General features: G+C 39.7%; 1 protein-coding gene and 1 long non-coding RNA gene across 9 annotated transcripts in view; one reads left to right on the top strand and one right to left on the bottom strand.

Annotated features, from left to right (window-relative positions):
- The window catches only part of LOC310717014, a 5,496-nt gene extending 1,771 nt beyond the window's left edge, over positions 1-3,725 (top strand). Inside the window, exons 1-3 of the long non-coding RNA XR_014530721.1 lie at positions 1-765; positions 805-2,434; positions 2,683-3,725. The exon at positions 1-765 is cut by the window's left edge and continues 1,771 nt beyond it. This is a non-coding gene — a long non-coding RNA (uncharacterized lncRNA). The remainder of the gene's footprint in view (positions 766-804; positions 2,435-2,682) is intronic.
- adgrl1a (adhesion G protein-coupled receptor L1a) overlaps positions 1-23,229 on the bottom strand; it is a 202,916-nt gene that overhangs the window by 71,463 nt on the left and 108,224 nt on the right. For 4 of the 8 annotated variants that reach the window (XM_083524300.1, XM_083524297.1, XM_083524301.1 and 1 more), the window contains one exon: positions 4,332-4,456. In XM_083524300.1, the coding sequence (XP_083380426.1) occupies positions 4,332-4,456 (125 nt within the window). Of the gene's footprint in view, positions 1-504; positions 542-4,331; positions 4,457-23,229 lie in introns of those variants that run through there. The other 4 variants (XM_083524302.1, XM_083524298.1, XM_083524299.1 and 1 more) reach the window with 2 other exon arrangements.

Genomic DNA, 23,229 nt, shown 5'->3' with positions numbered 1-23,229 from the left:
CAAAAAAAAATAAAAAATAAGCAAAATGTTTACAATTATAATTTTAAAATATGTGAGTGTGTGAAAAAAAGAAACAAACAAACAAAAAAGAAAAAGGGAGAAAAACTTTCCGAAAGAGAAACCGTTCTGGCCGCGTCCCATCTACCTGCAAGAGACAGAAGGAAGGATACGAAAGAGCCACAGGAGACAGCAGGAGACAGGATGAAAGCATGACAAAGATGGGATAGAGAGCAGGAGGAGAGGAGGAGGAGGAAATGAAGGAGGAGAGAAAGAACGAAGGATGGGCAGACGAAAGGAAACTCATTAAACGGATCACAGGACAAGGGAATAAGAAAAAGGAACGAGAGATGGAGAAAGGGAGAGCGAAGAAGGAGAGGGAAGGGCAAAACAAATGACAAGAAAGTGAGCTTAAAAAGACGTGAAGCAAAAGATGGAGAGCGATCGATGAAAAGAGAAAAAAGACAGAAAAAATGGGAGAGAATGAGAGAGAGAAAGATTTATTACTAGATGCGGTGAATCTTCGCATTCATCTCTTCTCGGTGTCCTGAGGAAAGAGAAGAGAAACTGACCCGGGTGATTGGTAAATCTCCCATAATCCTCTGTTCAATCCTGACCTCCCACAAGCCCCGCCCACATGCCCACCTGTACGCTGGGGACACTGAACACATGAGGGGGAGGGGATACTGTCTGACAGGAGATTTTCACATCAGCCAAGCCCCTACTGTGTGTGTGTGTGTGTGTGTGTGTGTGTGTGTGTGTGTGTGTGTGTGTGTGTGTGTGTGTGTGTGTGTGTGTGCACGCGAGTGTGTGAGTGTGTGTGCACTCTTGGGATTTGACGTCGTGAGCTAGCCACCTGGAATGGAGTTCCAAGAGGTGTTGGGTGCTTGTTGGCTGCTTTTCCTTCACTCTCTGGTCCAACTCATCACAAAACCAACTCAATTGGATTTAGGTGTGATTGTGGAGGCCACACTCATCTTATGCAAAACATCATCACGCTCCTTCTTGGACAAAAAGCTCTTACATAACCAAGAGGTGTGTTAGGGGTCCCACTAAGGGCAAACCAAAGGGGTCGCTGCAAAATGCTGTGGTGGCCATGTTGGTTAAAAGTGCCCTCAATTTGTTACTAAATCACCCACAGTGTCAGGAGCAAAGCCCCTTCGCATCATCACACCTCCTCCTTCTTGCTTCATAGTGGGAACCATGTCCGTTCACTCTCTGGACATCTAACAAAGACACAGGGTTTGAACCAAACATCTCATATTTGGACTCCTTATACTAGAGGACAGTTTTTCTCTGACCTGATAACTATTTATTGTGTTTCTTGGCCCAAGGAAGTCTCTTGTTGTTCTTCCAAAGTAATGTTTTTTTTTTCGTTTTTTTTTTATGCAATTTGACCAGGCATGTCTCTCACAGTCCCCTCTGAAGAATGATCATTGAAATATGCCTGCCACTTGAACTCAGAAAAACATTTATGTAAATCTGCAGGTTCCAAGGCTGGTTATTCTAATAAACTTATCCTCTGCAGCAGAGGTAGCTCTTGGTCTTGTTTGACTGACCTTATTTATTTTTTTAAATTAATGATGTAATGCCTTTTCTCTTTTCTTGTAGTGTTTCTTGCCATTTTATGGATTTGTACAGTAGCTATAGTAGCACCAATAGGGCTATTGACTCTGTACTTACTTTTCCCTCCGCACAAGACAACCAATGATCTAAAGAAGGCAAAAAATGTCACAAATAAACTCTTGACGAGGCTGTGAACCAAAAGCCATTCCAGGTGACTACCTCATGAATCTGATGAGAGAATGCCATGAGTTTTTGCTAAGTTGTCATCAAAGCTAAATGTGGCTAATTTGTTCAATGTAATATATTAAATGTATTCTGGGATGTTTAACACTTTTTTGTTTACCACTTATTTATATACGTGCTCTTTCGTAATTTTGGTGTCTTTAGTATTAACGTACAATGTCGAAAATACGCATGAAAATGCCATACTTTCTCTCTGTCTTTATGTTTCCTCCTTTTGTCCAGACCAACATGCCATTTTAGTTCACTGAGAAGTTTCCAGAATGTTGTTGGAGATTATGGCATCTCGTCCCTGCTAACTCAACTGCATTATTTTTTAGTCTGTATTTTATTTAAAATTGACAACTAATAAACAAATTAACAGCGATATGATATTCTTTACATTTCTATTTCCTAATAGATCGACTAGCAGCTCGATGCTATTCATCAACCGTTTGCTTTCAGATCAGGTTAGCAAACAAGCTAGCAGTGAATATAAAAAAACTAAAATCTTCTTAGGAATCCTGTCAGATTAGCTGAATGTACAGAGCTAGCATGAGTACTGAGGAATATTCAACTGGTTTAAAAATCCTGTCATGTTAGCTTGAGTAAGTTTGCTCATTAATGCTATTTAGCTAATTATAGTTAGTTAGTTAGTCAACTAGTGGGTCCCCTGGTGGTCTAGTGGTTAAGATGCAGCACTCTCACCGCTGCGACCCGGGTTCGTTCCCCGGTCAGGGAACCATCCCCAGCCACTCTCAGTGCCGGTCCCAAGCCCGGATAAATTGGGGAGGGTTGCGTTAGGAAGGGCATCCAGCGTAAAACATGCCAAATCAAACGTGCGGAGGATCCGCTGTGGCGACCCCTAACGGGAGAAGCCGAAAGAAAGTTTTCAGTTAGTCAACTAGTGTTGGCAGTGTTAATTTTTTAATCCTGTCAAATTAGCTCTAGCTACTTAGCTAATAATTTTTAGACAGCTGGCTAGTGTTAGCAAAGTTTATTTAAAAATCATGTCAGGTTATCTTGAGCTATTTAGCTTATTATTGTTAGCTAATTGTCTGTTAGTTGTAATTGTTAGAAATCCTGTCAAGTTTGCAAAAGTTGGTTATTAATGCTTGTGACCTTATAATTCTTTGTTCACGTGTTAGCAGTGACAGGAAGGTTTATTTAAAATCCTGTCCGATTAGCTCAAGTTATTTAGCTAATTATGTTTAGACAGTTAGCTAAAGTTAGCAGAGTTTATTTAAAAATCTTGCCAGTTAGCTCATTATTGCTAGTTTACTTGTTAATTTGCTGTTATCAATGTCAAAATGGTTTATTTAAAAATCTGGTGTTTGCCAGCTAAACAATGAAATTCTCTCAGAAATCCTGTCAGATTAGCTTCGGTTATCCAGCTACCATTACCTGGATTGAAGATTATTGGAATGGATTAAAAAGTCCTGTTAGGTTTGTTTAGCTCATGTTAGCTTGCTGGCTAGCATTTAATGCATACATCATGATTGTTCACGTATTTGACGTGAATTTACGTGTGAATTTATGAATTAAAGTCCTGTCAGGTTAGCTTCTTCTATGTAGGGTTAGCTGAAATATGCAAGGTTTAGCTCAGAATGCTAGGATTGCTTTGTCGAATATATCAATATATAACGTTTATATATGGACAGAATGCGTATGGAATATTAGTGTGTGTGTGTGTGTGTGTGTGTGTGTGTGTGTGTGTGTGTGTGTGTGTGTGTGTGTGTGTGCTTGTGTGTGTGTGTGTGCTTGTGTGTGCGTCTGTGTGTGGTGGAGCATCTCGCCAATGTGAAAATCTCCCCTCAGTTTCTGGAGCATCGCACTGTTGATGGAGAAAAAGGGTTTAGTGGTGTGAATGCATGTGAGTAAGTGTGTGTGTGTGTGTGCATGTGTGTGTCTGTGTGTGAGTGTGTGTGTAAGTGAATTTGAGTGTGAGGTAGAGAATGAGAAAGAGCAAGAGGAGGAGAAAATGTCCTTCCGTCCATCTGAGTGTGTGTCTGAGTGCGAGTGCGTCAGAGCGAGCAATTGCACTTGTGAGCATGAACAAGTGTGTGAAAGCGTGTGTAAAAGTGTGTTAGAAGGTGTGTGTGTGTGTGTAAGTGAATTCGAGTGTGAGGTAGAGAAAGAGAAAGAGCAAGAGGAGGAGAAAATGTCCGTCCGTCCATCTGAGTGTGTGTCTGAGTGTGAGTGCGTTAGAGCGAGCGATTGCACTTGTGAGCGTGAACAAGTGTGTGTAAGCGTGTGTAAGAGTGTGTTAGAAGGTGTGTCTGTGTGTGTGTGTGTGTGTGTGTGTGTATGTTTGTGTGTGGGCAAGTGGTTGAGTGAGTGTAAGTGAATGGTACATCCTCAGAGGTTAGGTGGGGTCTGGGTTGGATATGGGAGGGGTGGGGTGGGGTGTAGGTGGCCGGAACGAGGGGTGTGAGGGGTGGGGATGATGCTGTGTGTATGTGTGTGTGTGTGTGTGTGTGTGTGTGTGTGTGTGTGTGTGTGTGTGTGTGTGTGTGTGTGTGTGAATGAGACAGAGAGACAGAATGCACACTGAATGTACTCACTGTATGGCACACACTCATACTGAATCTCCAGGTACTTGTAAGTTCCAGGACAAGGATCAGGAAACACATCTGACCCAGCGACCACCACACACTGCGTACGGTTATTACACCTGAATGAGGGGGGGAGAGAGAGAGAGAGAGAGAGAGAGAGAGAGAGAGAGAGAGAGAGAGAGAGAGAGAGAGAGAGAGAGAGAGAGAGAGAGAGAGAGAGAGAGAGAGAGAGAGAGAGAGAGAGAGAGAGAGAGAGACAGCAGGTGTGAGTGAAAGACAGAATAACAGATAGTAAGAGAAAAATAGAGAAAGATTGAGAGGGGGGATAGAAGGAGAAAAAAGAAAGAGAGAGGCATAGGGTGTAAGTGAAAGACAAAATAACAGATAGAAAGAGAGAAAGATAGATGGTAAGAGAGCGAAAGACAATAACATATTGAGAAAGATGGACAAAGTGAGAAAGAGAGGCAGACAGACAGCAAAAAAGGGAGTGAAAGACGCAAACAAAAGCAGAGAAAGACAAGAAGAGGGACAGAAAGAGACAGAAATAGAGACAGACAGAGAAATAGAAAAAGAAACAGAAAGAGAGAGAAAGAAAAAAACAGATTAAATTACAAATGTTTTAAGACATTTTCGAAAGTCATTCCAGCTGACACTCGTTTTATTTCACATAAAAGTTTTTCCAAAACTTTCCTCTCCCTGACCCCGCCCAAAAAAAAGACATGAGCCAATCAAAATGGGAGTCTGAAATGATTGACAGGTAACCCACACAGAAACCCCACCCAATTCCTTTAAACCGTCCATTAGATCCCCCACTTGCGAAAAACAAAAAAAGAATCTTGTCACAGTCATCAGTCGACACGTCCACAGCCAACATCATGAATCCACTTTGTTGGAATGTGGCCACTGGTGTACGAGGTCATGTGACCTCTATGACTCCGAATTAGCGTAACTTACTCCAATGCAACAGTCTATATAATCGGTTTACTGCTTTGCCTTTAAACTGCTTCCAAACCGGACTGTAAATGAAGTGAAAATGCCATCGTGAACCCAAATGACCAGTCAGGGTTTCTCCAGGTTTCACAAGTTCAAATTTAAGGTGTCCTTTTTAAGACCATTAAGAATGAAATTTAGATTTAACATCAAAAACACACACACGCAAACACATTGTTAGCGACCGCTATTAACCGAGCCCTAAACTCATTAAAGCCAATTATCGCTAAACTTGCACTTCCACATAGCTAAAAAGAAAAATCCGTTTTCCGTCTGTGGTACAATCCGAGAGAGATTCACTCCAATAACAGTAAGCTGACTGGGTGTTGCACGTTGGTCTCATTTGTAGTCGTAACACAGCGAATTATATTTGGACCAGCGAGAGAAAAAATGCAACATGAAGGAAACTAACAAACACATTCTAAAGTGCTGCGGGAGCATTTCAAAACCATAAAACCAGTTCAAAACTATTTACTTTTTTTAATACTTTTTTAGACGTTTAATACCTGGGTGTTATTGTGAACTAGGAATTGGTTTAAACGATCCAGAAAAGAAAACACAAGATTTAAGAGAAAAAAAGGCAAGAAACAGGAAACTAGTGACTTTACAGGACCAAAATAAGTCTGAAATATACTTAAAGTTACTCTTTAAGCATTTAACCTTGCTGTGACTTTGTCCCTGATTGGCTGAATTCCACAATCTTTTTATGGTGAAAATTCAATGCAACTATTTGAGATTTAACAAAACTGACAGACAGATGAACAAATGAACAACCTAAATCCAGGTGCGCACTGAAATTTTAGCCACAATATGGTCGTCTAAGACAAATTTTAAAAATCCTAAAAGATCCCCATAATCCAATGCTAAAATCTGTCTCTGATCACTGGTTTCAGCCGAGCATTTTTTTCCCCTCCAATGAAATTCTGCCAGAAGGTTTCAGTCTCTTTCCTGCAGTGTCAAACCGAGAGAGAACCGATAGGAGCAGCCGAACCCGATGACGAAATTAGCGCGATGACTTCAAACCACCTCAGGGAAAATGTTGACGTGAGTCAGGTACAGCAAGAAGAGAAACCTAATGAGTTATAAAGGGAAAAAACAGTGTTTGTATGACCTTCTGTTATCAAAAGGCATGTCATTAACAAATTTAACACTACAAATTGTTTTTGTTTGCTTCTAGCTACCATTAGCTATATTCGCTAAATTAGAGAATGCGGGTCTGAACTTTCAATAGGGTGAGGTTGGCTGCTGAGTTTTTCACACTTTCAGATGTTTTTAAACCTGGACCCATGCTGGACGAGTGAGATCCTGAGGAATAACAAAGTACCGGCATCCGCGAGGGAAACAAGCCAGTATCAGGAACAGGCTGAGGGAACGTGCAACCCGTGCTCCCTTACATTTGAAGGCAGTGTCTCTACCAACTGCTTCCTGCGTCCTGTCGGGTAGCATCACTTCCTAAATCGGGACAGATAAGCCCTCCAGAGGGTGGTGCGGTCAGCTGAACGAACCATCCGCAACAAGCTCCCTAACCTGCAGGACATCTACAGCACGCGGTGCCAGACCAGGACCATTGTAAAGGACCATCCCAACAATGGACTCTTTTCTCTGTTAAGTTCAGGAAAGTGCTTCTGCTCTTTGCATTTACATTTGGCGGATGCCCTTATCCTGAGCGACTTACAACTGAGCAGGGTGCACTTTTTTGTCATTCCGATTAAAATCATTCCGATTGAAAGACTTGTGTGAAAAGGTGATCTTTTTACATGAGGCGTTCTCTAATCCGATATGGCATTGGTGGGAGCGGGTTGTATTGCTAGAGTTTAGTGACCTGGAATGTAAACTAAACTTACGCATGATTCACCGGTCATTGACACGTTTGTGTGGGCTGGTAGAAGGATTTATGGCCCCAGATAAAAAGATCGTGAGAAATCCAATACCCCTAATGATGCGTGTCACGGTTGTATTATACAAACTCGGAAGCTGTGCGGAAATCATTTTGCTTTTTGCCGACATTTTGACGTGATGACGTAGAGGAAAAGTAATCAATTTAAATGTTTACATGGCAGAATTTGTATTGTTTTCGGTTTATAGAAAGGTTTATCCCACCCCTCTCAATCCATTACAATTTCATTCGGTTCGGGCATTTTTATTCCGATTGAGGTGTTTTCATGGAGCATTTCGGATTGGACCTTTAAACCGATTACAATACTCCATGTAAACACATCTAGTGTGATCGGATGTTCGTACAGTCTGACGAGCAACAATCGCAAAGGTTTCTAAAAATCGTGCAATGTGCACCCAGCATAATGAAAAAAAAAATTCAGAGATGCTAAAGGAATGCTACATCCTACATGCTAAGGGATTTATCCAAAGGGTAAAACAATCAATGAAGACACTTATTAAAAGACACTAGAAGACACTGAAAAAATCATGGGGACAAAAAAGGGAAAGGATCAAGATGCATTTGATGTCTTTGTGTCTACTGTCCCCTGTGCATTCCTCCACGAGAAGTTAGCTGTCTGTTTATCAATTGGACACTTGTTCAGGGTTCTGCCAACAGCCTTTGGGAAAGGCGGCTGTGCCAAAACACTCGGACCACCTGGCTTACAAAACTTAAGCCAAAAGAGGCATGTGGCACACCTTCACACACATTGAAGAGTGGGCTTTCTTTCTTTCTGAATGGCCCGAGCTTCAGGGTAGTACAAGGTAAAAAAAAACGGCAATTTAAACAGCCAGACTCAAATGGTCTGTGTGGTAAAAAAAAAAACGAGGTGATTTATTAATGGCAAATAATTTCACACAAGCAAGAAATAACACGTGTTTACCTTAATGAATATGCAATTTGTGGCGTTTGCACCTAAAAGTGTGAAACGCACGATGGAGTCGACGCATGTAGGCTAATTTAACACCCGTGTGACTGATCGCTGCTTCAAACTCATTCCGGGACCAGAGAACGAGAGCACAAAATGAATTCCACCAATAAGCAGGTATTAAATTTAAGGAAGTACATTTCTGCAAGGTGAAGACAAAATTACACCATTTATGAGGGTTTTTTTTTTTAAATGAGAGGGTTTGTCAGGAATATGGTTCGGGTTTTCGAAATGGTTGAAAGGTTTAGAAAATGATGGCTTAATATTATAGTATTAGAACGATTCGTTTTGTTGCATAGTCGCTGCGTGTTCATATCGAAGCTGGACAAATTAAACAGAGGCTCTCGTTTATGCGTAGCTTACGATACCAATAGCAATTCATTTTGTTAATACACTGGCCTGGATATGGTGCATGTGGCCACTTCTGATTTCAGATCAACTGATTCACGCAAAGATCCGAATTCATTTTCAGGAATTAATAGCACACACAAATAGAAAGAAAGAAAGAAAGAAAGAAAGAAAGAAAGAAAGAAAGAAAGAAAGAAAGAAAGAAAGAAAGAAAGAAAGAAAGAAAGAAAGAAAACAAGAAAGAAAACAAGAAAGAAAGAAAGAAAGAAAGAAAGAAAGAAAGAAAGAAAACAAGAAAGAAAACAAGAAAGAAAACAAGAAAGAAAGAAAAATAAATTTGATATGCACAGATAAGGAGAAAGAAAGAGAAAAAAAAGGAAGAAAGAAAGAAAGAAAGAAAGAAAGAAAGAAAGAAAGAAAGAAAGAAAGAAAACAAGAAAGAAAGAAAACAAGAAAGAAAGAAAACAAGAAAGAAAACAAGAAAGAAAACAAGAAAGAAAGAAAAATAAATTTGATATGCACAGATAAGGAGAAAGAAAGAGAGAGAAAGAAAGAAAGAAAGAAAGAAAGAAAGAAAGAAAGAAAGAAAGAAAGAAAGAAAGAAAGAAAGAAAGAAAGAAAAAAAGAAAGAAAGAAAGAAAGAAAGAAAAAAAGAAAGAAAGAAAGAAAGAAAGAAAGAAAGAAAGAAAGAAAGAAAGAAAGAAAGAAAGAACATGGAAGGAATAAATAAATAAAGAAAAATAAATTTAGTATGAAAGAAGAAAGAAAGAAAGAAAGAAAGAAAAAAAGAAAGAAAGAAAGAAAGAAAGTAAGAAAAAGAAATTTGATATGCACAGATAAGGAGAAAGAAAGAGAGAGATAAATAAAGCAAAAAAGAAAGAAAGAAAGAAAGAAAGAAAGAAAGAAAGAAAGAAAGAAAGAAAGAAAGAAAGAAAGAAAGAAAGAAAGAATAGAATGTAATATGCATGGATGAGGGGGAAGTAAGGGTTTTTGCCAGAGGGTTAAGGGCCTTGCTTAAGGGCCCCTCAAGAGTACCAGCTTGGCCATACCGGGGCTTGAACCACCAACCTTCCTATCAGTAACCCAGAGCCATAACCCCTGAGCTCCCACCTCCTTTAAAAATTGTTTCAGGCCCCTACACTGTGAATAGTTCATTTAAAAGCATTTGACAGACCCCTTTATCCAGGGCAACTTACATTATTATGAGGAGAAGAGGTAGGAGCTCAGTGGTTAAGGCTCTGGGTTACTGATCGGAAGGTTGGAGGTTCAAGCGCCTGGTATTGCCAAGCTGCCACTTCTGTGCCCCAGGGGTGCTGTAACATCGCTGGGATATGCAAAGAAAGTATTTGACTGTGCTTCAAAGTACATGTGATGACTACAGAATAAAGCACATCACTTACTTGATGATTCTGGGATTTGAACTCATAATCTTCTGATCAGAATTCCAATGTCTTTACCAGTGGTGGATGTAAATGTAATTTGTTACTGATTGAGTTTTTTTGTATATCTGTACTTTACTACAGTATTTTAATTTGTGGAGGCTTTTACTAAAACTTCACTTTTTACTCAACTACATTTGGTGAAATCAGTTGTTCCTTTTTATTTATAAGGATAAAAACTTAACTGGTCAAACAGGGTCACCAATCAGTGTCACATGCTGTGTTTAAAACTTGTTTTGATTGGCGCTTGGTGTGTCTACTGATCACCAACATACAGTTCAACATCAAGCAGAACATTTGGAGAAGAATAAATGATGATAAACTTCAGACTCGCCACAACACACGTGACCTCATTTACATTAGTTTTTTTAAGTAGTTAAAAAGAAGGTTCCCTGGTGGTCTAGTGGTTAGGATGCGGCGCTCTCACCGCTGCGGCCCGGGTTCGATCCCCGGGCAGGGAACCGACCCCAGCCATTAGGGTTGCACAAGCCTTAGTGCCGGTCCAAAGCCCGGATAAATGGGGAGTGTTGCCTTAGGAAGGGCATCCAGCGTAAAAACGTGTGCCAAATCAAACATACCGATGGTCCACTGTGGCGACCCCTAATAGGAGAAGCCGAAAGAAAGTTAAAAAGAAGGTTTTGGGTTCATGATGATTGTAATAGAAATCGATCAGTGTTTGAGTCATTAATATCATTCTATTAATAGATCAGTGTGCTGAGAGTCACATTCGAGTCTTTACACATAAACTAAGTTGATTAAGTAAAGTCTTGTGATAAAAATGATAATAGGAACATTATAGTTATAATAAATTTAAATATTGTAAGTGGAAACTTCAAAGTTTAATATTTTTGTACTTTTACACAAGTGAACTTTTACTCTTCAGTGTAGAATACCAGGTCCATCAGAAAAGGGAAACTCTCCCACAATGCTCACAAAGTGCCACGACCTTTGATTACAGAACAATGCTTTTCACCATATGGAAGTCCCTGAACATCAGTGAGATCGAAATCAGCGTTCATGCTGCAGGCACTAAGTGTGCCCTGCGAAAATTTGATGAAAAATGGGTATTTATTGTGTCACATTCCACTAGGTTTACTTAAATGTGTTTTGGCAGGGTCCATTCAACCGAGAGACCAGTGATGCCCCCAGGCTCGGACATTTTTCTTGTTCAGGTAGAGGATGGCTGATAGAAGTAACCAAAAAAGAAAAGAAAATAAGCAAGATTTCCTGTACTTAACACCCCAGATGTGCACCAGTCCCTGCATCCTTGTTATACAGTGAAACTGTGCCCCAGGGTAGAAGTTACCCAAATCGCCTCAACTCTCTCCATTCCACTCTTCCCTCTTTTTTTATTTAAATTTTTTTTACAGAGCCAACACTTGATTATGCAGCAAATCTGGCTGTGCTCTTCTACTAGCACTATCTCTACCTGTCAATCACAGCCACACTCGCCAATCACAGGTGTTTGTGCACTCAAGTATGCAGAAGAGGGCAGACAGCACTCTCCCCCATGCATGCTACTCTGCTCTGGGTTTAAAAATGTGTGATTGGTTGACTTGTTTTGAAGGAATCATGTCTTAGCTTTGAGTTTCCCAATTTGGGAAGGCAGCTGATAGAGGGTGGGTGGGAATTGGCCACAATTACACTAGTGTACACATTTGGGAAGGAAGGAAAGAAGGACAGGAAGGGAGAAAGTAAGAAAAAGAAAAAAGAAATAACGGAAGAAAGAACCTAATACTGTTGACCCCATGCAATCCTGGTGATTGTAAAAATGTCATTTGTCCCTAAACCTTTTCTTTTTTTTTCTTTTTTTTATTAGAGTTACTTTTGGCAGATTATGTCCTCTTCACAGCCTCATGTAAAACCTTCAAAATTCTGACCACGATTGATGATAATAAATTATATTTTATATGTATAGGGCTTTTAACATAGACAATTTTACAACCTCCAACAGGGACAGGGAAACTCCAACTCTTTTTGAACCGACCCACAACTGTGGCTTAATGGTTAAGGCTGACTTTGCTCCTCTACCTTACCTATTTCATCAGCCGATGACCTGCACCAGTTGAGTTGGAAAGAAGAAAACCTTTAAACTGCAGATAACTTTACAGATAAATTGACTCTTCACTTATATCTCTTGAAAGCGAAATCGCCCAGATCGAGCCACCTCCTGCCCCGATCCCACACACAATACCAGCCTATAACGACAGCATCCAAGTCTAAATAGAAACATATCTGATACCAGTACAAGCTTTGATTACATTACAAAGATACTTGTGGTCAACGTGAATAAATGTCTTCTCTTGGTCAAAGGAAATCAAAACAGCAGTCATACCGGGGCTTTACAGGAAGCTAATATATCACATCCAGGAACATGCTGTCCATTATTGATTTGTCAGGAATACTGTATGAAGGGGTTCTTGTGTCCTTTTGCTGGCCAAAAACTGACCATACAGTAGTTCTTAAGCATATGTGCAAAACCTTTACATATTATTTACATTCATTGGGCAAAAACTACAGACCTTTTTCCAGTTAGAAAACATTGTTATGGGTTCTGTGGGCGGAGTTTAGGTGGATGTCCCTAACCGCTTCACTAACGCCACCTGTGGCTACGTTTATTATTTTGTTTTTGAAAAAATAACGTCAAAATCCGATTCTACTGCAAATGCTATTTAGTTAATTAATTTTGATGCAACATTGTGGGAATACTCAAAGAGTGCCTGGGGTTTGATTTTCCTGTAGAACCAGAGCTACAGCTTCTTGGAGATAAACCCACCATAGGAAAAACATGTATTAGTTGCAGTAATAATGAACTTACATGGCTGAAAATGCAGCGGAACTGCAAAATAGAGATATTGGATTTATGTGATGGTTGAACTTGTTTCATAGGAGTAAATGTTGAGGAGACTGTATAGTGAAGGAGAATTGTGAGGAACATGGGGTCATTTCTGGCAACATATAAAAATCAGATAAATCAGATTTATTGACTGTTTGCTTTCTTTGTACTTTGGAAGTGGCAGCTCACTGGTTAAGGCATTGGGATTTGGATGAGTTCAAATTCCAGCACCACCAATTCAAGCTGCCACTGTGGGTCCTTGAGCAAGGCCCTTAACCCCTTAAATGCTCAGTTGAATTAGAAGTTGCTCTGGATAAGAAGTTCTGCCAAATGCATAAATCCTTTTTTTTAAAAGCGGGTCTCAGGAGTGCATTAACTTTATTCTTAGTCAATTATTTGTTGTTAAGACTTTTAAAAGCTTAATATTTTTGGCCTAATTTTGTTTTGTTTTTTCTACCACTCCAAGCCTATTCTGGGACAACACAGTGACAGCCTCATGACACTATTCACTGTATAAAAAATGAAAAATAACTAAAGAAAGAAACATAGTTCTTGCAGGTCATATTTGGTAAATTTATAAAATAAGCCCTTCTTGTGAAAAGCTTTTTTGATTTAGCTACAGCTAATACAAAGCGACCCTTCATTATCTCTTCTGTATGAAAAAAAAAAGTCTTACAGAGGAAAATGAAATTGCCATTCAGTACTCGGTCTTGCATTCTGTCCTTCGCACCATATGGCCAACTCGAGTTCATTGACTGTGACACTGTGTGCTTCTTGAAGGAAAAAAAAAAAACCAATATTCATTTCTTTTTCATGTATTGTAGCATTAATGTCAAACGATCCTGTGTTCAGTACCAGAAAGTAGGCCGAAAAGAAACAGAATGTGCGGTTTAGTCACATTTACGCTCTACAAAATCAAAACCTGATCATAAAGGTGTTAATTAGCAAAAAAATATATATAACTATTGAGATAGACAGTGTGATTGATGAATTAGCATGGTTCTCTGAAAATCTGACAGCAAACCATCATCATGTTAGTGATCTGAGCAAAGCTGCCCAATTGGTCACACAGACTGTAGTGACAGATGGATGTAGTAGTATCTTTAGTAAAACACACTGTACACCCCTGGATCAAGACCAAATTATGAACCTTTTAATAGGTTTAACAACAAGTCAATAGACAGGAATTGAGCAAGACTGAAACAGACAGATAGAAAAAAATAAGAGATAAACTAATTTAGTATGGGATAGTGTTTTTGTTTTTTTGTTTTTTACAGAAATTGTTCCAGTCAATGCGTAATTAACATTTACGCCTTATCCAGAGTGACCTAGAGTTATTTCATTCATACAAGTGAACAGCTAATGGTTAAGAGCCTTTCTCAAACTCCCAACAGTGGCAGCTTGGTGGAGCTGGGATTAGAAACCATGACCATCTAATCAGTGGTCTAACATCTTAACCATTGGTCAACCAGTTTCCTACGACATCGCCAACATCTAATTCACTGAGCTACCCCTTCCCTCTAACATCTTCAATAAGTTCAAGATCTCAACCACTGAGCTACCTTTTCCCTCCAACAAGTCCAGCATCTTATCTACTGAGCTACCCTTTCCCTCCAACAAGTCCAGCATCTTATCCACTGAGCTACCCTTTCCCTCCAACAAGTCCAGCATCTTATCCACTGAGCTACCCCTTCCCTCCAACAAGTCCAGCATCTTATCCACTGAGCTACCCTTTCCCTCCAACAAGTCCAGCATCTTATCCACTGAGCTACCCCTTCCCTCCAACAAGTCCAGCATCTTATCCACTGAGCTACCCTTTCCTCCAACAAGTCCAGCATCTTATCCACTGAGCTACCCTTTCCCTCCAACAAGTCCAGCATCTTATCCACTGAGCTACCCCTTCCCTCCAACTTCTCCAACATCTTATCCAATGAGCTACCCCTTCCCTCCAACAAGTCCAACATCTTATCCACTGAGCTACCCCTTCCCTCCAACTTCTCCAACATCTTATCCAATGAGCTACCCCTTCCCTCCAACAAGTCCAGCATCTTATCCACTGAGCTACCCCTTCCCTCCAACTTCTCCAACATCTTATCCACTGAGCTACCCCTTCCCTCCAACAAGTCCAGAATCTTATTCACTGAGGTACCCCTTCCCTCCAACTTCTCCGACATCAAATCCACTGAGCTACCCCTTCCCTCCTACAAGTCCAGCATTTTATCCACTAAGCTACCTCTTCCTTTGTTTAGGTTAAGGTTTTGTTTTTTTTGTCTATGTTTTTCATGTTTTATTTCTGTCTTTGTATATTTGCTTCATGTAACACATGAAATGCACTACAGTAAAGGTAGATGTCAGTGTTGAGTAAGAAGATTTTATTAAAATAAACAGGCAAACAAATGCAAAATGGCACGGAGATGCAAAAACGTGATGGTCAGGCGATCGGCAAAGGAACAAACATGGAACAAAAGACTTGGCAATCGACTGAAAATGAACGAGTTACTTTTTGCAAAGTCAAAACACAAACACAAGGGTATTTATAAATACACAAATTAAACCATGAAGTGGATACACCTGTGAGTGAAACAACATAAGGAGCAATGACGAGACAGGGGTAGAGACAATAAGTGTGAAGTGGCAGCTCAAAGGACACGTCGGACTTCTAATAAGAAGATCGTGGGTTCAAATCACCACAAAGCTGTCAATGCTGGGCCTTGGAGCAAGGCCCTTAACCCTTCATTGCTCAGTTGTTTAACTGTAAGTCACTCTGGATAAGGGCTTTGAACAAACAATAAAGGAAAATTTAAACAATGACTAAAACCGTAAAAGGACAAAGGTCAGACTCCCTATCTCACTCTTTGGTGCACTATATCAAGTGTAGGCCATTTTGTATCAGGTTCTGAATTCTGAATGAACAAACTCCATTTCCTTCATTCGATTACTTGTTTGCACCCTCTGTTTTTAAGTGTACATCCGATGTACACTCAAATGGACCCCCTATTTCCCATAATGCAATGCGAGACTGTGGAAAAGGAAATGAAAGACGGTGGACGGTAACGCTTGGAAGGGGCAACGGTAACGCTGAAGGGGGCAACTGTTACACAGGAGTTTCTAGATTCGGTTTTGGGATGCTGACAGGAATCTTGGTAAAAAAAAAAAAATGTTTTGTAGATAATGTGTGTTTATGTTTTTGACTATTTTTGTTGATCTATTTTCAAGGATTTTAAATCTTTACAAAAAGTAAGAAAGAAAATGTTGTACTTTTTATGGTTTCATTTATTTTTATATTAAATAATTAAACTTGACAAGCATTTTTTTCGTTTTATTTTCAACATACAATAAATGTGTGACAAAGAAACAAAAAGAAATGACTGTATTTTGATACACCACAGATGCTAATATGAAATTTGAATTAAATTGTCCACAGCATTTCTCTTCTCTGACGCATATATACATCAGTGCCCACAATTCGCTTACTAGATTTTTTATTCCCTTCTTCCCATACAGTGAACTGAACTGCCATGCACTTTATATGGATTAGTGCATGAGTGCGCAAGTGAGCAATATCAGACAAAAAAGTGTGGTTCAACGTGAGGCTTAAATACATGTGCTATCAAGATTACAAGGAGCAGTGGCTGATTGGAAACATAGTCCAGGACCATAATCCTGAAAGATATTGTATAACTTGGCTTAACATCAGCAAATCCTGACTCTATGAGCATTAAAAAAGGAATCATTTGACAAATGTGACCCTCTTCAGCTGGAAAAGAGAATTACTTGGGCAAGATATCTGAAGATTAATTAAATAAGATTTGTACGCTGTACACGGATCGCTCAAGAAGTGCCATCTCAGGTGATTAAGGATGTAACTTGGGCTCCAGAGAAAAGCTGATAATGCCCCTGTACACAAATTCATGAAGATCTCCTGCTATAGCGCTCCAACCCTATTGCACACCTTTGGGATGAATCCTTCACTGCACCCCAGGCCTCCTCACTTCACCTACATCCTGTAGTACCTGACTTTCCTAACACCCTTTCGGCTCTCCACAAAATCTAGTGGAACATCTTCCCAAAATCGCACGTACCAATGTTAACTCAGATGTCCACAAAGGTTTGTTTAAATAGTATAACGAAACTTTAAATATTTAGCAGGAGCAATTAAGATTCAAGGGCTTTGCTCAAGCACCCAGCAGTGGCAACTTGATGGCGCTGGGATTTAAACCCATGACCTTCTGATCAGAGGTCCAAAATCTTATCCACTAAGCAACCACTTCCCTTTAAGATCTCCAATAAGTCCATCATCTTATACAGGAAGGGGGAGCTCAGCGGTTAAGATGTCGGACTTCTGACCAGATGGTCATGAGTTTAAATCCCAGCGCCACTAACGCGCTCTGGATAAGGGTGTCCTCGAAATGCTGTAAATGTAAGCAATTACGAGAACCGTAAAAGGACAAACCTTAAAAATCTAATCCTTAAAGATTCTATACGGAGTGCCTTTGACCAGAGAGGAACACTATCAGGAACCTTTGTTGATTGCACAGTAGACTGAGTTCTGCTGGTGTTGGAAAAAAGGCATGTGATAATGAGGGCTGGGAATGAAGACAGACAGAAAGAGAAAGATGTGGAGACAATAAGAGAGACAAAGATAAGGAGAGACAGCAAGAAAAAGAAAGAAAGATGGAGAGACAGTAAGATAAATTATTAGAGAAACATTGCAAGAAAAAGGAGCAAAAAGGACAAAGAGATGGGGAGACAACACGAGAGACAGCAAATAGACTGCAAGAGAGTTTGAAAGAAAAAAGAAAAAGAACTAAAAAAATTAAACCAATGGAAAAAAGGGAGACAGTGAAAGAAAGACAGGTAAAAAAAAGAGACAGTGACAAAAAGGAAGATGGCAAAAGAGACAGCAGTCGAAAGACAGACAGTAGTAAGAAAGAGTGTAAGGGAGAGTAATGAAGGAAAGAGAGACCTAAATATGATTAAACACAGAATCATGCTGATGTCCCTGTGTGTGTGTGTGTGTGTGTGTGTGTGTGTGTGTGTGTGTGTGTGTGTGTGTGTGTGTGTGTGTGTGTGTGTGTGTGGTGATATACGTGTGTTTAAGTGTCTATGTGCTTCTGCAGCGCTGTGATTTGTACCATTCATGCCAATAAAAGCTGCTGCACAGGAAGTGAACTGATAAAGAGAGATGAAGCGAGGGAGTGAGAGGGAGAGACAGAGAGAGATGGAGAGAGAGAGAGAGAAAGAGAGAGAGAGAGAGAGAGTTATGTAGTTAATAATGTGTACATGAGGACAGAATGGAGCGGATTGTCCCTCTGGGCTGGAGCAGAGCGATGGAATAATTTCCCACTAGATGTGATCATGTGACTGCAGCATTCGGGAGAAAACAGACAGACGTGTGTGTGAGGACGGCAGCTGACGAGCAACACGGCAACGTGGCGTGATCAACCGCACCTCACAGCACTTTTTCAATATTACATGCACACGCACTGTTTAAATATATTCACACACACACACACACACACACACACACACACACACACACACACACACACACACACACACACACACACACACACACACACAACCATCTGTATTCTCCTCCATGTGTCTGTATTGCCTTCTATCAGCTCTTCTTCATCTCCCTAATCCTTTCTCTGTCTGTTTCCGTCTGTCTTTTTGTGCATCTGTCTGTCTGTCTGTCTGTCTGTCTGTCTGTCTGTCTGTCTGTCTGTCTGTCTGTCTGTCTGTCTGTCTGTCTGTCTGTCGATGGCTTGAATAGCTTATTGTTATCTTTCTTTATACCCCTGCCTTTCTGTCTGTCTGGCTTCCTGTCTGGTTCGATGGCTTGGGTAGTTTCTTGTTGTCCTTTTTATATATTCCTGTCTGTCTGTCTGTCTGTCTGTCTGTCTGTCTGTCTGTCTGTCTGTCTGTCTGTCTGTCTGTCTGTCTGTCTGTCTGTCTGTCTGTCTGTTTTGGACTTTCTCTCTCTGTCTCAGTTTGTTTTTCATTGCCCTCCTCTAAATCACTTTGTCGGTCTGCCTGTTTTTCTAATTCTTTTTCACATTTTCTGCCTGTCTCCTGTCTTTCTATATCGGTCTCTGGTTCTCTCTTTTTCCATCTCTTTCTTTGCGTATTTCTTTGTATGCATTTCTCTGTCCATTTCATATTTCTATCTTTCTCTGGAAGCCGCTTTTTTGTTTTGTTTTTGTCTTTGTCTGTCCATCCATCTTTTTTCATCTTTCTCTCTGGCTTTTTATGTCCCAGACTCTTTGTTTGTCTCTCTCACTGTCATGCATGTGTGTGTGTGTGTGTGTGTGTGTGTGTGTGTGTGTGTGTGTGTGTGTGTGTGTGTGTGTGTGTGTGTAAATTTTGTTATACAGGAAGAAAGACACACACACACTACTAAATACTCCTGAACACTAATAAACTCTACTAAATAATACTATAATCTCCTGGACATTACTGAACACCACTAAACACTACAAAACTCTACTAAACACTAATAAACATTACTGAACCCTACAAAATTTTACTAAACACTACTAAAAACTACCAAACACTCCGAAACACTCCTTAAAAACTCCTAAACACTCCTGAACAATACTAAACACTCCTGAACAATACTAAACACTCCTAAACACCACTAAACAATAGTAAACACTCCAGAACACCACTAAACAATAGTAAACACTCCAGAACACCACTAAACAATAGTAAACACTCCAGAACACCACTAAACGATAGTAAACACGTCAGGACACTCCTGAAGACTACAATACTGAACATTACACAACACCCCTGAACATTCATGACATTACACAACACTCTTGAAACACCATTGAACACTCCTGAATCCTCCTAAACATTCCTGATCAATCCTGAATGCCACAAAACATTACAAAACACGCCTAAACACTACCACACAGTACCTAACCTTGCTGAACACACTTGTAACACCACTAAACACTCCTGAACACTCCCAAATATGACTAAATACTCCTGAAGTCTATTGAACACTCCTAAACACTACTCAACACTACTGATCACTCGTCCAAACAACTGCACATAACTGCATCTATGTGCAATGACTTAAATGACGTTCAAATGTTAAAGAGTTTAGATGTGTTTTAAAGAAGAAGAATTCTAGAGACTCTGCAAGCTGAAAAACAAGAAAAAAGTTTAGCTGCAGACTTTTTGTTTCAGATCATGTTTCAAATGTTGATGCAACGCTAGATCAAAGATGTTAATCCTAATAATACTAACTGTCCTCATGTCACGTCCCTTCACGTCACGTCACGACCCGTCACGCCAACAACAGAACACCTTTGGAAAAATGTCTGCTTTTGTACTCAAGCTATAGAGACCACTGGATTTTCAAATGTAGCAAAGAAAGCTAGTTAAACGTTATGTGCTATAAACCAAACGCTAGCTGCTTGCATCCTAAGATGATGCAGGGCTAGCATTGTGCTACTTAATAGCTTAGCCTACACCCTAACGTCCTATTGTCACCTTTAATTATTAGACCATTTCAACCATGTTTTCACAATCCTGCATGCTTTTTCTCAAGAAAGTGTTTTTAAAAAAGACTGTTAGCTTCAGGAGGAGTCGATTGTGTTGATTAGCATTGTTTATTAGAGGTTTTTGGGGAGATACACATTTTGTTATTTTTATAAACAGATCTAGATAAATATTAGAACAGATATATAAGTCTTTATAAACTATATAAGGCCATTATAAACAGATAAAATAAAAACCCCTCCTAAAATGAACAATATTTTTTGAGTGCACAGATTTCCACACCGCAGTCTCTTTCCCTCACTTTCACAGAGCTTTGGTTTCTGTTTGAGGCCAAATGTAATTAAAGTGTAATTTAATTCATACTGAGACTTTTTTTTATTAATAATCAACCAATGCATCTGAGAAAAAAGAATATTCAGATGAATGAGTTTCGTTTAAACCAGAAAGAACCGAGTGTTCAGATACTTTCCTGATTTTCGCTTCAACTCGGGAAGTAAACAGGTTCGGACGTGTTCACATGCATAGTGAAAAATACCACATTAAATCAAACGTTTCTGGGACTAGATGGATGGATGATGGATGGATGGATGGATGGATGGATGGATGGATGGACGGATGGACAGACAATTGAATGAATGAATGAATGACCGGACAAATTCAATAATTCATTCATTCATTAATGTCAGACAGATGTATAAATAAATAAACGGATGCTTGTATGGATGGATTATCAGACAAACAATAAACTTTCTTTTCGGCTTCTCCCGTTAGGGGTCGCCACAGCGGATCCTCCACACGTTTGATTTGGCACATGTTTTACGCTGGATGCCCTTCCTAACGCAACCCTCCCCAATTTATCCGGGCTTGGGACCGGCACTAAGAGTGGCTGGGGATGGTTCCCTGACCGGGGATCGAACCCGGGTCGCAGCGGTGGGAGCGCTGCATCTTAACCACTAGACCACCAGGGGACGATTATCAGACAAACAATAAAATGAATAAATGAATAAATAATTAAATGAATGGTCAGATAGATGTATGGATGGATGGCTGGATGAATGATTGGACAGACAAATGAATAAATTAATTAATAAATTAATGAATTAACTAATTAATTATTCAATTAATGTCAGATAGATGTATAAATGGATGTATGGATGGATGTATGGATGGATGGATGGATGGATGGATGGATAAATTATTTTAAAAAATAATCAAATAAATTAAATAAATAAATCACATTCATGCATCTATGCATAAATGAATAGTTGAAGGGATGGATGGATGGATGGATGGATGGATGGATGGATGGATGGATGGATGGATGGATGGATGATCTGAAAGACAATTGAATGAATTCATAAATGAATGAAAGAAAAAATAAATAGTTGGATGATGGATGGATCGATCATTAGACATACATATAAATGTATAAATGAATGAATGATTGGTAAGATAGATGTATGAATGAATATTTGTAAGAATTACTGGATATTTTATTCAATATTATTAAGCTTCGTATTGCCTTTGTAATTAAAATACAGTCAAACCCTCAGGTGTGTCCTTTTTCCATATTTAGTTTGCATTGTTCAAGAATGCAAACTAAAATTTAAGGGCAAATTGTTCATGTTTAATAGCGCAGGAATTTGAAGGACATTTCCAGATCTGAATATAGAACATTATTACTGGAATGATTATACTGTAAATTAGCATTTTCTCTGCTAATCATTTAGGGTCAAAAACAAGTGTCTGCACATGCTTAGCTCACTTAGCTATTTTTAGATGATAAAATATTCCTCATAATGTATTTGATCCACCTCAAGGAAAATAAATGTATCGATCTGGCATAAATTCACGTTCTGCACGTACGGACTGCAGCCTTTTATTTTCGGCATCCACACAAAAACCTGTGTCATGTCGTGTGCGTCACTGTCGGCGCTCGCTTAGTTAAAAAAAAGGCACAATTTAGATGGGAGGCGTGGCTACACCATGACAGCTCCTACACCCTGTTTAGAAGTTTCAAAGACGTGTCAAGAGTAAACTTGCAAAGGCTGCTAGTTAGGACTTGCGTGAATTAAGTGACTTCGTATCGAGGCAGGATCCAAAGGAGTTCCTGAGGGATCTAAGAGTGACAGCAGCCCAATGCTTTAAAACCTGGGTCTCCATGTCGAGGCACAAACGCGATGAACTAAAGATTGCTGGAGAAAAAAAACGATATGATTTTCTGAAGTCAAAATGCCAAAGCTTACCATTAGCATATATGTAGGACCATGAATGCTATCCATTTGGTTATGAAAGGTCATCAAAAAATCAAAAATATGAGACACCTGACTTTTCCAGCCATATGTTGGTTCTTCACCAAACAGTTGCCACAAACATGGAGGCACACAATTGTATAAAGGGTCTTTGGATGCAGCTGCATGACATTTTCACTTCACTTGAACTAGGAGACCAAAACCTGCTCCAGCATCTCATAAAAATCCATGAAGGTCTGCTTTACTTGGGTTGGAAGATGTGTAAGATCTCCTGCTATAACGCCCCAAACTCTATTGAACATCTTTAGGATGATTTATTTCACACTGCACATGAACCCCAGTACTCCCTCACCTCATCTCTGAATAAGTCTCACAGAAATCTCTGAAAAAAATCTGGTGGAACACCTTCTCAGAAGAATAAAGCTTATTATAAAAGCAAATGGGGACTCTGTGCGGAATGGGACTTTTAGAAAGCACCTACGAATCTGCTCAGGTGTCTACAAAATGCCCATATTGTATAATGGGTTGGACTCTAAGGAAGGACTTGCAGGTTTCAGACTCCACAGCTGGAGGAAGGTGTGTGATGTTTATGTGACAGCTGGCCAAACTGCCAAAATGAGCAAAGTGGAGGAAAATGACAGCTGT

Source organism: Silurus aristotelis, assembly GCF_946808225.1.
Source record: "Silurus aristotelis genome assembly, chromosome: 21".
NCBI lineage: Eukaryota > Metazoa > Chordata > Actinopteri > Siluriformes > Siluridae > Silurus > Silurus aristotelis.
Note: the sequence above shows the minus strand (reverse complement) of the source record. Positions and strands in the feature narration are given on the sequence as shown.